At 42.4% G+C, this 15,185-nt stretch overlaps 1 protein-coding gene across 1 annotated transcript; it reads right to left on the bottom strand.

Moving 5' to 3' along the window:
- Positions 1 to 2,071: 2,071 nt before the first annotated feature.
- LOC142796153 (uncharacterized) lies at positions 2,072 to 4,061 on the bottom strand (the record flags this gene model as incomplete). Its single annotated transcript, XM_075886236.1, has 3 exons — positions 2,072 to 2,359; positions 3,288 to 3,388; positions 3,928 to 4,061. Coding segments are annotated over 3 exons (390 nt in total), but the record flags the coding sequence as incomplete, so codon positions are not given.
- Positions 4,062 to 15,185: the final 11,124 nt, after the last annotated feature.

Consider the following 15,185-nt stretch of genomic DNA (forward strand, 5'->3'; position numbering starts at 1 on the left):
ACCAGACTCCCTTTCACAGTTATCTCCAACATCAGCAGGGGGTGTGCTACTGTGCTCTTGATCTGAACTGGATTCAATTTCAGGTACTTCCGTGCACTGTGTTGCAGTTTTGCCCCGGTGATACCTTGAAACATGTGTTCTGAAGGAACCTGCTGACCTCAGCACACTACCACAACCCACAAAAGGACACATAACAGCATCAATTCCACTCTCCAGATGGGCAGCTATGTGACCAAGAAGCTCCGTGCGAGTAGGCACACTCGCCCCGCATGACAACACAGAGCAGACAAACGCATCATCAGTCTGTTTGCTGCATCGCTTCTTGTGATGTCTGAAGACGTGACTTCTTAGGCTCTGATAGTTTTTAAACAAAGCTCCACAAGGCTCACAAGGGCAAAGGGCACCGCCCAACACACTGCTGTGATAGTGGTAGTGCTCGAAGTAGTCGGTCAATGTTGAAAATGTCTGTGCGCAATGCCGGCAAGTGGGCATTCTTCATTGATGTTATGGCTGCAATGAAGGTAGAGCACTTATTTTGCTAAATTACATTCACTGGCTTGTGCACTTTTTCAGACCGCCCAATTTTATAATAAAAACACTGCTACAATGGTAATAATACCTTACAGTCTACAATAGTAGAATCATTCCAATATCTGGTTAGCATGTCAGGTTATGTTCAATTTCATATGAACATTAGCCAATGCTTTTTAAGCAGTCCTCTATATAAGAGCACAGTGAATATAAATATTCTTGACCTGCTACAAATGTTTAAACTAAGTTGAAGCAGGCGGCGCAAGGAAAAGAAATAATGACGGAGACTGTAACATTAACTGCACAAATTCTACAGAAAACTGCACCCATACTTGCGCAACTTGGGTCTCTTAAAAGGCTATTCCTGAATGTGCAGTCAAAAGTGAGCTTAGCATATGCTCCAACATTACACATGTTCACAACTTAAGTAATGCTATCCATTATATCGCTAATGTTGACAAGAGATGTTCATATCTTGCACATATGTGAAAGCAGCTTCAGCCTCTCAAGTGCAGCCAGGTCCAATATTGAATACAATTACTTTAAAATTTTAGCTTGAAACATAATTACTTTAAACAATTACTTAAAGCTTTTTGTGATATATTGACTAATCAAACAGTTGATACCAAGTATGAATTGCACCGTAGCCTGCCAGTAGTACGCGCAAGAGATGGAAATGGGTGGCTTCAAGATAGGGCACCCAAAACTTCGCATATGCGATCGCTTGATTCTGTTGCCATACACCAACTTCTTGGGTACACACAAGGACTCCCATGCTGGATTAGCTGCAGTTAAGCAGTAGTATGGCTAAGTGACGTGCAAATTCGCAATGTTGTCGGGTGTAAGCAATGTGTCGTGCAATTCCAAAGAAATGAACTGCTGAGCACGCAAATCAATAGACACAACAGAACATGCATGCGAAATGCGAGCGCCAATCGTACCTCACGGCTGTCACTCAAATTCCGCCAAGTACGGCAAAATAAGTTTACACACAGCCAAGTGACAGTTGCTGCCCCTGTCGTCTCCTACACCTATTTTTGTAGTAATGGACGTATGACTTGCAAGCGATGCAGGCATGGAAAACACGAGTGCTTTGTCTGCGCTCGATAAGACGACAAAGACACGTACACGCCTGGTGTGTACGTGACAGCAGACTCCTGCTGATCCGGCTTACAAGTGCACCTTATAACAGCCATGTGCATGGGCACCGAGGAGATCACTAATGAGTGCGTGCACAAACTGACCTGTGACATCCTCAAACTACAAAGATGCAACTCAACAGCAGGCTTCACCACAATAATACAATTAAGTGACACTAACAAAGGAAAAATGCCGTTATTGCTGAGTGCAAGCAATGCTTCATATAATTCCGAAGAATTAAACTGTTCACTGTACTGCTTCCTGCATGCGCAACTCAATAAAGGTGCAACACAGCGTGCGAGCACTATGGTCGTACCTCATAGCCGACACTAAAAATCCACAAAATGCACTGAAATATGCCTACGCACAGTAATGTTACCGTTGCTACCCCTACTGTTTTCTGTGCCTAATTTAGTAATAAGGTATGTATGAGCGATGCAAGCATGGCAAACACGTGTTTCATTATTCACCTTATAATAGCGACAGACATGTTACATGCCTAGCTCGTATGAGCTGTGGCATGCGAGTGCACCTTATAACTGTTTATAAGATAGGTAATGATCGATAACGGTGAAATAAATGCCTACCTGATTGTGATGTGTGCCAGGTGATGGACTTCGCAGGAAGGTGAGAGAGCTCTGACAATAGCCGCCTGCCTTGACCACGTAGGGTGCCAGAGACCACTGAGCTGAACAAGTGAAGAGTGCGCCAAAAAACTTGACAAGTGAGGAACCAAACAAATGAACTGCTAGCACTACTTGGTCCTGAGCACGTAAATCAATAACAAGATGCAACACAACCTGCATGCAAAATGCGAGCACCAATCGTACCTCACGGCTGTCACTCAAATTCCGCCAAGTACGGCAAAATAAGTTTACACACAGCCAAGTGACAGTTGCTGCCCCTGTCGTCTCCTACACCTATTTTTGTAGTAATGGACGTATGACTTGCAAGCGATGCAGGCATGGAAAACACGAGTGCTTTGTCTGCGCTCGATAAGACGACAAAGACACGTACACGCCTGGTGTGTACGTGACAGCAGACTCCTGCTGATCCGGCTTACAAGTGCACCTTATAACAGCCATGTGCATGGGCACCGAGGAGATCACTAATGAGTGCGTGCACAAACAGACCTGTGACATCCTCAAACTACAAAGATGCAACTCAACAGCAGGCTTCACCACAATAATACAATTAAGTGACACTAACAAAGGAAAAATGCCGTTATTGCTGAGTGCAAGCAATGCTTCATATAATTCCGAAGAATTAAACTGTTCACTGTACTGCTTCCTGCATGCGCAACTCAATAAAGGTGCAACACAGCGTGCGAGCACTATGGTCGTACCTCATAGCCGACACTAAAAATCCACAAAATGCACTGAAATATGCCTACGCACAGTAATGTTACCGTTGCTACCCCTACTGTTTTCTGTGCCTAATTTAGTAATAAGGTATGTATGAGCGATGCAAGCATGGCAAACACGTGTTTCATTATTCACCTTATAATAGCGACAGACATGTTACATGCCTAGCTCGTATGAGCTGTGGCATGCGAGTGCACCTTATAACTGTTTATAAGATAGGTAATGATCGATAACGGTGAAATAAATGCCTACCTGATTGTGATGTGTGCCAGGTGATGGACTTCGCAGGAAGGTGAGAGAGCTCTGACAATAGCCGCCTGCCTTGACCACGTAGGGTGCCAGAGACCACTGAGCTGAACAAGTGAAGAGTGCGCCAAAAAACTTGACAAGTGAGGAACCAAACAAATGAACTGCTAGCACTACTTGGTCCTGAGCACGTAAATCAATAACAAGATGCAACACAACCTGCATGCAAAATGCGAGCACCAATCGTACCTCACGGCTGTCACTCAGATTCCGCCAAATATGGCAAAATAAGTTTACACACAGCCAAGTGATAGTTCCTGCCCCTGTCGTCTCCTACACCTATTTTTGTAGTAATGAACGTATGACTTGCAAGCGGTGCAGGCATGGAAAACACGTGTGCTTTGTCTGTTGCACTCAAAGGTGGTGTGGTGTCCATGTCGAACGCGGACAGCATCATGGGCACTTCGGCATTGGGGTCACTAGTAGCCGGCGTTGCGCCCGCGCCAGTGTTGGGTCGGCGCGGGTGCTTTGTTAGGCCTAGCCTTGAACGTACCCCGGGCGCGTCCTCGTTGTGGGGTTTTTTTCGCTTCTGTGCTTTAAGTCCCGAAGATTTTGGTTGCAAAAGAGTCTTAGCAGCTTTACTGACCTTGCGCACAGGAATCTTGGAGGCAGGAAGAGAAGTTCCGGGGCAATCCGGCGTTTTTGTGGGAGCAGATGCAGCCGTGACTGATGTACACGACGCTCGTAGCGCCCTCTTAGGCTACGAAGGGAGGCGCTCAGCTGAAACGGCACCGGCGGGTGGTGCGGCTTTTAATCGAACTCGCGACGCTCCCTTTGGGGCAAACTGACTACTTTAGCGCCTGCCTACAATTTGTTTTTGTATTCTAGCCGACACCACGATGCACCGATGCTATCTTGCACCCATTCTATTGGGCAGTGATGGCCGGACACACCGCAGCAGTCGTGTTATTTTGTGTGACCATCAACGCATTTTTTTTCTTTTGGCCTGTTGTGGTTGGGAAGAGCTATGGTGGTGCAAAAAATTTATCGGTTATTCAGGAAAAGTGGTGTAAAGGGAAATAGTTCTGAAGAATCGATGTTCTCGTCGCAGGTAGTGAGAACCATTCAACAACCGATGAATTCTTCGGTGACGAAGTGAAGTCGCCGTCGGTGTTCACCGAGTAGACTCATGAATTCATAAAAAGAACAAACGTTTCCCCGAGCCTTCCAAATTTTATTATTGGGCTTGAGCTTGCATGGTAGGCTTGACGGTGCGAAACAGCGTGAAAACAACGAGTTCATACAAAGAAACAGCAAACCGCACCCTTTTAAAATACACTTCATTACTGTGTTTCATTGACTGCGTGTTAATTGGTGTGCCAACTATACAACGCAGCTACGATTATAGGATTGCTCTCACTAAACAAGTCAAGGCTTGCAAGCACGAAAAAAAAAAGGAACGAAAATAGGAGAACATGTACACTGTCTCTTCTTCTGTGTGTCGTGCATTCTCACGATGTGACGAAAAAAAAAAAAACGTAAACTATTATGCACACCATCAAGATTCACATATATGCAGGGATTCTTGGACGGGTATGTTTTTTTTTCACTATCTTTTGTCAATAAAGTCTCATAGACGCAGTACAAGTACCTGTTCGCTTTCAATCTTGCAAGATTGAAAACGAAGTGCAGCGCCTTTCGACGATATATATATATATATATATATATATATATATATATATATATATATATATATATATATATATATATATATATATATATATATATATATATCGGAAGCGAAAAAGCACGACGTACGCCGAAACACCTTTACTAATTACAAATGTTTCGGCTGATGGGCCAGCCTTCGTCAGTGTGACCACACTAACGAAGGCTGGCCCACCATATCGTCTCGCTTTATAACTTTTTATGGCAACCCGACTTCGCTACTAATAGTAAATTTAGCTTCCCTTGCGGTGAAGTATCATAATGCTGTAATTATCCTCTTCCTTAATCGGTAAAAACTCTGAAACGTTCTCTTTTTCTTTTTTACCGCTGCTATCCTTCTCCGCCTCTCCGAATATATATATGTATCCATACTGGCACTTTCCAGTGATCCTGCATGCAGCTCTTTTTCTCCATTGTGAGTTAATGAACAGTTTCTCTTCCTCATTCTCTCGTATTTCTTAGTCTATCTTCGAACCCAATGTTGCTCTAAGCTTAATTTCCTCATCAAAGCCTGCCCAGTTATCACACTTTCCGTCTTCGTTTTCTGACTTTCCATGAGCGTACAATGCGAATCTGCGCATTCCTTACACACTGTGGGACGCCTCATCTTAGTCGGCGACTGCAGCGTTGCCGCTGTATGTATACGTTAGCCACCCGCCACGATAGCTCTCTCAAGGCATTGTCCATGGCTATCGCTTAATTTTCTGTTCTAGTTCACTGTATCATTGTCGAACGGGGGGAATGGTCAAAGTTCAGCCAGTATGTCGCCGACAGCTCTCTCAAGGCGTTGCCCATGGCTGTCGCTTAACTTTCTGTTCTAGTTCACTGTATCATTGTCGAACGGGGGGAATGGTCAAAGTTCAGCCAGTATGTCGCCGTGCACACAAATCACGGAAGCGTGTTCTTGAAGTACAGAAGACATACGTTTTTCTGGTGTTTTACGGAAGGAGCGAAAGAACGGAAACATCGACTGCTGCTTTACGGCAACTCCTGCTGTTTCCCATAAACCGCAGCACAGTTTGTGCTTTAAACGTCCAGTCTCGCTATTTTTCAGGAAACAGATGTTACTCTGTAGTTTCTACGGTCTGCTCCGACGTTAAAACACGGATATTTTTTACAGTGTGCAATATTTGAGCAAAGATTGGAAAGTCTCCTTTTACTAACCTTGATTGCTTTAATTTAAAATAATGAATTGGTGAATTAGCTCGGGATTGATAGCCCAGCACGCACAGTTTTCTGAAAATCTGAATTGGGCATCATGAGAAGGATTGCTCCTATTGCTGGGAAGTTCATGAGTTACGTTTTCTAGGATGACACTCATTAACATGGCCGACATATTCATGAGCGACATTTACATTACAATACTTCTAATAAAATCTCTTAAACATTCCTTGGCATGATTGTCTGTTAGATATCAATATATTGTGTCTAACAAAGAAAAACGAGGCTTTAATTGTACACTTCTTTCCGTCATTCATAGCGAGAGTCTCGTTCTGGTTGACTTGGTGCTTTGAGGTAGCATATGAGAGATTATTGGTCAGCTGCCCGATCCTAATAAGATCACGTTCTACGTGACACCAAACAGGCACAAAAAAGTGTTATACACTCGCCATTATGATTACTGGTGGCGCTGACAGACGCTCTCAAGTTTAATGCACACATAAACCCTGTAATGTAGACGGGAGATTGCCGCCGTGGTAGCTCAGTTAGATAAATCATGGGACCCGTTATTCGAAGCTCACAGGTTCGCTCCCTGCCCACAGCAAGTCATCTTTACGGCCGCTTTTCTTTTCTTCACATCCCACATTACAATAGCTTTCAATAACATCCCCTATCTTCTCCTTGGCATGATTGTCTGTTAGACCTCATTATGAAGGAGTCCAAGAATTTTCAAACACGAACCAAGAACATTTTTTTAGTTTTGAATGCAAACCTGGCTCGTCACATCTAAAAGAAGCAAGTATTTATCAAGAAATCTAACAGCCTTTATCACATTCTTGTAGCTAAGATCAGGGGATAGTGCGTTGTAAATCCAGATAAAAAGAAATCATTAGAAACAGGGGCTGTGCATGAGCCTGTGCAGACGCCTGCCTTCTGAAGAATACCCTGTCATTCCGTTTCATCATGGCTGATTTAAAATCGAGCGGAAGTTATTCTACAAAAATGTCCTTTCAAGATATCGGAATCAGCTTGGAAAGCTCTTTCGCCAAAATCTTTGTTAGCTCTTTCAACGCAGCTTAGAAAACTACAGTCGGGTAGTCTATAGTATCGATTGGTGATGTCTACAAAAAAAAAAAACATTCAGGTTCTTGCCTGTGAATGAGCTACTGAATGGCTGATCGGGCGAGTTAGTGATTCATAATACTTGAAATACGAGTGCGTTTGCACAAACAAAAAATAAAGAAGACAAGCGGAAGCACGTCCTTGTCCATGTTTAGAATGTACATAGACTCCATGTAAATCGTTATAACGAGACGGTCACTTTGCTTCCATTTACATGCACCATACGTTATTTATCTGATAGGGCGCTGTGTGTGTTACAGGCCGACAAAGAAGGTGCTTTCACAGTTTTAACTGTTAAGCCAGGCAGACAATTATGAAATCTTTCAACCCACAAGCAGACATTTCAATCCAGAAGCAAGAAAGAAAAAACTAAATAACATGCCCACGAATCTAGCGCAGGTCATGAAAAATAAATTTAAGACCTCGTTTTACTATCTGGATGTTTTCTTCACGATGTAAACGCCCTTCATTACAACGCCCTTCATTACTCACATTGTAGGAAAATACTTCTGAACAGGTGCTAATTTGAAAACTTGCTCAATTGCTAGCATATACAAATTTCTTCTGAAGGTTGAACAGTCCTGACGTAAGTACATTTATGCGCGTAGAAGCCTTGCTAAAGCTTTTTGTCGACATTTTCTGCTACGTTCAAAACTTCCATCTAATTTTCGGAATGCTTTGCACAATCTGAATGCAGTCAAGTGTTGACGAAGAGTTTTATCAATCACCTCAATTTAGGCCAGATTCCCCGAAAGTCTGCACACGCTGGTAAGTGCTCCCAGTAAGCGTAGAAATAATTGGGCCGCTTCCTTTCCTCGAGCTTTCCTCCCCTTCCTCCTTACAATCAGGGTTTTATTTCCATTTTATATACATGTGTGCTTCTGTCCCATTTTAGAGTGAAATTAGGTAACATGCTGCAAATATCTTGTCACCTGTTCGACTAGCGTTAAGTTTCAAGTAGGCATTAAGACTACGTTTATATATTTAGGAACGGTCACGGAGGTGTTTTCAGGAATACGTGATGCGAAACCAGGACCCGTATTCCTGGAAACACCCGTAAGATATGAGCGGTTAAATATTCCTGGCATGTACTATGCAGTACATTGCAAGATCTCAGTGATCAGTTTTATGCTGAGGTTTATGCACGCAGTTGGATGGCCGGATTTGTTTCGTCATCTGTACAACATTGTTACCAGTTCGAACAACGTGTTCAAGGCGATCTTATGTGTTTGTGTTACCAAAGTAGCATAGCGACGAGGATGGCACGGTAAATAACTCATTATACAGCAAAGAAACCTTACTTCTGGGGCTTCACATTGTAGCAATCACGAAACTGCTGTTACTTCAGAAAAAAAAATAATAAAAGCGGCAGCTGTCACAGCCAAAGCCCTTAAAAAAAGGGGGCGGGGTGTAAAACTTATAGTGGAGCAATGTTGCATAGTGTCTCAAAACTCTTGGCTGCGCGAAAGCGCCGTGACATTATCTCTCATAAGCAACATTTCGGGGTATCACTTCACACCAACGATTACCGATGACAAGCTTGACAATCGAAAGAACTACGACTAGGCCCATGAACTCTTTGAAAAGTAGAATGCATGTGGTTGTCTTAATCACCAATTAGTTTGGGTTCGGAAAGTTGTTTGGCCACTCAGTGTCACCAATGATGTAATCTTTCATTAAATGCCACAGACTTGCCATTTGAAGTAGGTGTGACAGGTTCGGCAAATAATGCTGGTCGGGCAAGCTATCAAATGATATTCTTCGACAACAGAAAGAGGTGACCGTTTGATTTGTAAAAAAATATATATATATGCGTTTGCAGAAACACAAAAAGAACACGAAAAGGGAATGCTAAAGTGCACAAAAGATAGACTAAAAAGCATCGGCCAGGCGGAAAGCATATACAGTTCTCATCAACGAGGGGAACCTCTAAAAGTCTGAATGGTCTACCGAGTGCAACCGTTAAAGTTCTTGCACAGTTAGATAGAATATCGACGCAGTTCTCGTTAAAGAGGGGAACCCTCTACGAGTGTAAACGGACTTTGCTTACAGCCGTTGAAGTTCTGGTATTAGAGTCCGGACGCGCAAAGAGACATTTACGGTTCACGGGCGGTTCGCGCCCATCAACAGTCTAGTAAGGAAGCCGCCGTAGTGGGAGTGTACAAGCTGAAGCCCGTAGCCCGACGCCTCGCTCCGATTCCTTGTTGACGACATCGTCTGCGGCACTGTCCTCGGTATGAACACCAGAACCAGGCCTTGCCAGAAACTAGCCAATAGCCTTGGTGGTTGAATGGTAAGCAGGACCCCGTGAACGTCGTCGCCGGCGAGGTGGACGCCTTGACGCCCCGGTACCTGCACCTGATGAGCTCGCGCGCTACACCCTAGCCACATTCTTCTAACCAGCCGCTCGACTCTTCCTCCTTTCCTTTCTTCGATGTCCTCGCTCTAGATTTTGTCTTCAGTTTTCTTCAGTTCTTCTTTTTCATTCGCCAGTGTTCATCGCGCTGGCGCAGGTAACATATGTCCAGCAGCGCTTCTTTGTAACCTTAACGCGCCATTTTTAAAGTCACTTCACTCGCGCACTTCAGTAATAACAGTAGAGTTATGTGTTGTACTGACTCACATAAGAAGCACAGGGCGCCACGCAAGCGAACTTAGTACGCGAAACACTTCATGGACTGCATGCAGCTCTACTTATAAGGTAGAGTGCTATAGCGGGTACAAGCATCACAGATCACTGCAACCAATTATATTAAAAACGCTTCTTTTCTATTTCACTGAAAAACACAGTACCCCGCTAAGGTGCACATTGATCTCGCTTATAGTAGTTCTATACGTAGTTCTCTTCAAGACATCTAAACGAGACGAGCAAAGATGGGGGCTGAAAGGGATGAGAAATGGTTAAAGTTCGAAGGTACTGGAACAAACGTTTCTACAATGAGACTCGTTTTTGTCAAGGAAGTCACTGTCTTCCTTCGCGCTGTGTATGTTCATGCTTTCCTCCCTCCATCCAACTCCCGACCACAAATGTGGAGAAGGAAAAGAGGCCAACTGAGAAAATAAAGGACATGGTAGGGTGTAAAGCACGTGAAGAAGCTATTAAAGATAGGTCAGCGCGTCAAATGAGGAGGAGCAAAACGAAACTAACAGAAAGGAAACAAGGTCAGGGCTCGAGGCATGCTGTTCTGGCCTCTTTTTTTATTATTCGCTGACACTACTGTAAGTAAGCAAAGCGACAACCTATTGTTCATAAAAGCTTTTGTATCACGTCAGCCGATGCTTTTGCACGTTTTCGCTCCGGTAGCAAGCTGGTGCGCATCGACGCGCCCAAATGATGGCACTACAGCAATCATACATATACGGAGCGCTATGACTCGGTTGCGTTCGTGCAGGCAACTGCAGGGTTAGCATGCTGGTTGCGCTGCATGTCATCTCAGCTGATTCTGAGTGCAAGCTTATAACGCTGATGCTGAGGGCATATTCTCAGAGGAGAATTCTGCGAAAACAGAGATACACAAAAAATGAAGCTGGTCTGTTCATATTCAACCAAATTTGTTTCCATCACTGGTGTTTCACGTGGGTCATAATCCTTCACCTACATATTGAGTGTTCACCTTGAATGTGCCCAGTTATTTCAGGGAATTATCAATATTTGTGATTAATTACATGCAAGTACAATGCACCTGTAAGCATATAGCTATTTCTATTTACAACTTACCGGTAGCATGGAATTCATGCGCGATAAGAAGATTTTGCACTTGATTTGCCATTTGTCTTGATTCATTATGCTATTATTTATTGCTCTCTATTGAAAATGCGTTATAATATTGCGCCTTTTTTTTTCTTTCGCTACAGGCTTGACGCTGAGATCAAGTGAGACGGCTACTTTTTGTTAAACTATATATTCACTTGAGTTTTAGTTTCTTTTAAAAATCTGCCCTAAGGCAACACTGGTGGGACGGGTTCCCTTGTGTCGCAATATTTATTTATTTTATTTATTTATGAATACTGCAACCCTAACATAGGATTTTGGCAGGGTGGATATACATTTGATAAGCTTACAAATCGGCAAACAAATAAATATAAAACAGTTAAGGCATTTACACACTTTCATAACAAAAAAAAAGAACAGTGGTTTGTAATAAACCGGCATAAGAACATATAGAAAAATGAGCGCTAAATTTAAGATGATCACAAGTGGAGAATGGTTACAGTGATTGAAATAAACAACAGGAGCACATGTCATAGAAATTAGACACTCGCTGCTAGAGCTGCGCAGCAAAAAGGTTCAAGGATAACTGGGAAACAACTTCGTTACTAAGGTTATTCCATTCGGTAATTGTCCTAGGGAAGAACGAATACTTGAATGTGTTATTACGGGTGGAAAATGTGGTTATTGTAAAGGCATGCCTCTGCCTTGTGGTATATCCTGTGGACAAATGAAGTATATGTGATAAGTCTAACTTAAAATAACCTTTAACTAGCTGAAAGAAAAATTTCAATCTTAATACTTTATTTCTTTGTGTAGGTGTTGGGAGGTTAGCTTTTGCTAATAAAGATGTTATTGAAGTACGACCAAAACTGTTATAAATAAACCTAACAGCCCTCTTTTGAATTTTTTCTATTTCACTGATATTTTTTCTGGTGTAAGAGTACCAAATTATGGATGCATAATCTAAAGTAGGTTGAACATTTCATTAAATGCAACAAGGCGAACGGTGGGAGTGGAGTGCTTAAGAGCTCGTCTAAGATAAAATAATTTGTAATTGCACGAGCTTATTACATTCTTAATATGTCTAGTCCAGTTAGGGTCATTTTAAATCCAAAGACCAAGGTACTTGTAGTGTTGTACCTCCTGCAAAAAAAACATAATTGGCTGAATATGCAAAATGAAGAGTGTTACGTTTGTGAGAAATTTTCATGAAAACGGTCTTTTTAAATTTATATAGCTGCGGGAAATTAAATAACTGGTAGCCTTATCTCGTTTAACATTCCAATTAGTTGCTATCGCATTTATTACTTTATCCTAATTACGGAACTGACTTTTTGCGAAAGTGATGTACTTGAACCAGGCATAAAAATACTCGCTTTAAAACATTTCACACTGGCCAGTTTGGAGTCCCCCCTTTCAAAATAAGAAAACAAAACAAAAACCAATCCACGTGTCGAACTACCACCTCCAGCACCTCTCCCTGTTAAACGACTTATCGTGCCTTCAAGCCTCCATATGCCCCGTAACTTCTTTCTCGTCTAAATTTCTTGACACTTTGTTGCCAGAAAAGAGGTATGCATGACCCAGCTTTAAAAATTGGTGACGGGCATGCAAAGCTCTCCTGGGTGTGAGAATGCAGGTAGTCTTAGCTGTGAGCATTGTAGTAATCACTTCTACATAATGACGAAGTTTCATCGGGGGAGTTGACGTAGATGCATCATTAGCTATAGCAGAACGAGAATGCGAAAAAATAAAACGAATACACAAAACACTTATCTGAGGGTAAATTATTTCAATGGAAAAAGAAACAAAGCAATGAGCATGCCCAGGTTCCGATGACATTTCAAAATGTTGCCCCGAGGGTTCAAAAAGTTCATGCTACGCAAAGAATCTTTCAGTCACCTCCTTCCCCCAACTTGCACACATCTGTATTCTTCATGTGTTTAATTACCAGACTAACAAGAGAAGAAAAAATGAATAAGGACATGGAAGTAAACATTAGTGCACGCTATTACTGCTATAACACTTTTTGCTTTATGTTTTGTTCGAAATAATTGTGCCTCTTTATAACTCGACTTCACAGGCGCTTCGCTGATGCACTTTTGTACACATTAAAAGATCCGAAAATAATTTTTTTCTTCTCATATGTTTGTCTATTACCTCTAGCTCTCTCCCGAAGCATAGATATGAACCAGTGAGAGCTTTTAGATTTCTACGTCATTGCCTTCTGTTCTTTTTTTCATTAATTCGACTCTTTGTTGCTCTAGTGCCCCTTTCATTAGCTTTCGTGCCCTTTAGTCCTAACTTTCAAAACACATTTTGCAGTAAACATTAGAGCAGCTAACCAAATGGAACAGAGAAAGTCACAGTATTTGGCCTTATCTTCAAGACAAGTTGGGATTCGTGTAAATATCGATGGAACCCAGTAACGCATTATTGTTGACTGGTCCACTTTCCGGATATCGCTCAGTTTCATGGTTTTTTCCGAACACACTCAATACCCGCCACGGTAGTCTATAGTTACAGTGTTCGATTGCTAACTTGAAGGTGACAAGATTGAATCGCGGCCGTGGCGACTGCGTGTTCGACGGTGGCAAAATAATGGAGGTCCATGTACTTCTATTTAGGTGCACGTTAAAGGAACCCTAAAGACAATTATTAAATTGATGTATAATGTTAAAATAGCAGTCGAGAAACCTCGTAGTGCTACATTCGTATCAAGTAAATGCTTCTTTTGAAATGAAATGACGTTTTAGGAGTCTGCACAGTGTTGGCTCATTTCAAATTATACGCCTGAACTGACATATCAGTTGCCTTGGCCAATGGTCCCGCCGTTACTGCGCGGCCACTGAGACTAATAGCAGCAGAGCACTGCTCAGAAGTGCACGTGGGAAGCCTTGCCCAAGATGTCATTAGTCTCGTACTCATCCGCACGAAAGTGCAGCGAACACCCGCACACATTTTTTGGCTTCTACACACTGGCGTAGAGGCACTACACTGAGACACTTCGAACGTAATGATTCGCTTTGCGGCACCGAACGAAATCACGTGGCCTTATTTGCTGCAACTCAACCTGAGTACACCGTGCGGGCATCCAGCAGCATCACATGCGCGTGCCATTTTGTAGAAGTTTCAGGGACAGCGACCTTCTTAATCGTGCGAACCACCCGCAGCAGAACGCGGTACCGGAGCTACACCATTGAGATGCGACCACGTGAGCGCAGTGCAGTTGTTGCGAAAACAGACTTTTGAACCACTCGCGTCGTTACCCTCCGTTACAACAATGTTTTTTTTTTCTGTTTTCATGCGTCATAGAGATACATACAAGCAGCACTTTATTGCGTGTTGTAATGCACGGAATTCTTTTTTTTGTAGCAACTGATTTGAATACTGGTGTATAATTGTATTCGAGACTCTTTATGTTGTTGGGATCATTCTAGAATTTTCCATTTATGGTGCTTATGGCGTTATACACTTACCTTAATTTATCGAGTAATAGAGCTATGCTGTTGACATTGGCATGATGTTGATGATTTAGACGTGCTCAAACGTTTCATCTGTCATTCTCATTTAAATGTTTATTTCCTTTAGTGTCCCTTCAAAGTACACCAGATGGTCCTGATTACCGGAGGCCTCCACAGCAGTGTACCTTATAAGATTATCATGGTTTGCAGACGTAAAGCGCCGGCAACTATTACCGAAGACACTGAATAGGGTAAAAGTACGGAAACGTGGGACACTATCTATGCCTATCACCAAATAGTTTATAATTTAAGATTACTTGTGTAGTTAGTTTGGCGTGAGTGTAATAAGTACCTACAAAACTCTGCTTTCTTTATTAGCAGTCTCTACGTGGGACTGAGTTTTGTGCGCGACGCTGTCACGTTTCGCTGAACAAATATTGGTTATTTTCCATTCTACTTCATTTCATGATGAATTCGTAGAGAACGATGTCTTTAGGTGGCACCGACTGTTCCTTGTCGCCTAGCATAGTAAACAAAAATACAAATCACAAAAACATTCATGGTTCACACTATGAGATGAGATGTATAAGAAAGTACAAGTAATCGGCTTCTTTACTATATTCAGCATCCCCTAAGCACAAAACTCTTTAAAGAGCACATAAACGAGAACACAATAATCTTCAATTTAGGAACGTCTACAAGAAACTGCACTTTTTC

Source organism: Rhipicephalus microplus, unplaced genomic scaffold (genome assembly GCF_043290135.1).
Source record: "Rhipicephalus microplus isolate Deutch F79 unplaced genomic scaffold, USDA_Rmic scaffold_1220, whole genome shotgun sequence".
Classification (NCBI taxonomy): Eukaryota; Metazoa; Arthropoda; class Arachnida; order Ixodida; family Ixodidae; genus Rhipicephalus; species Rhipicephalus microplus.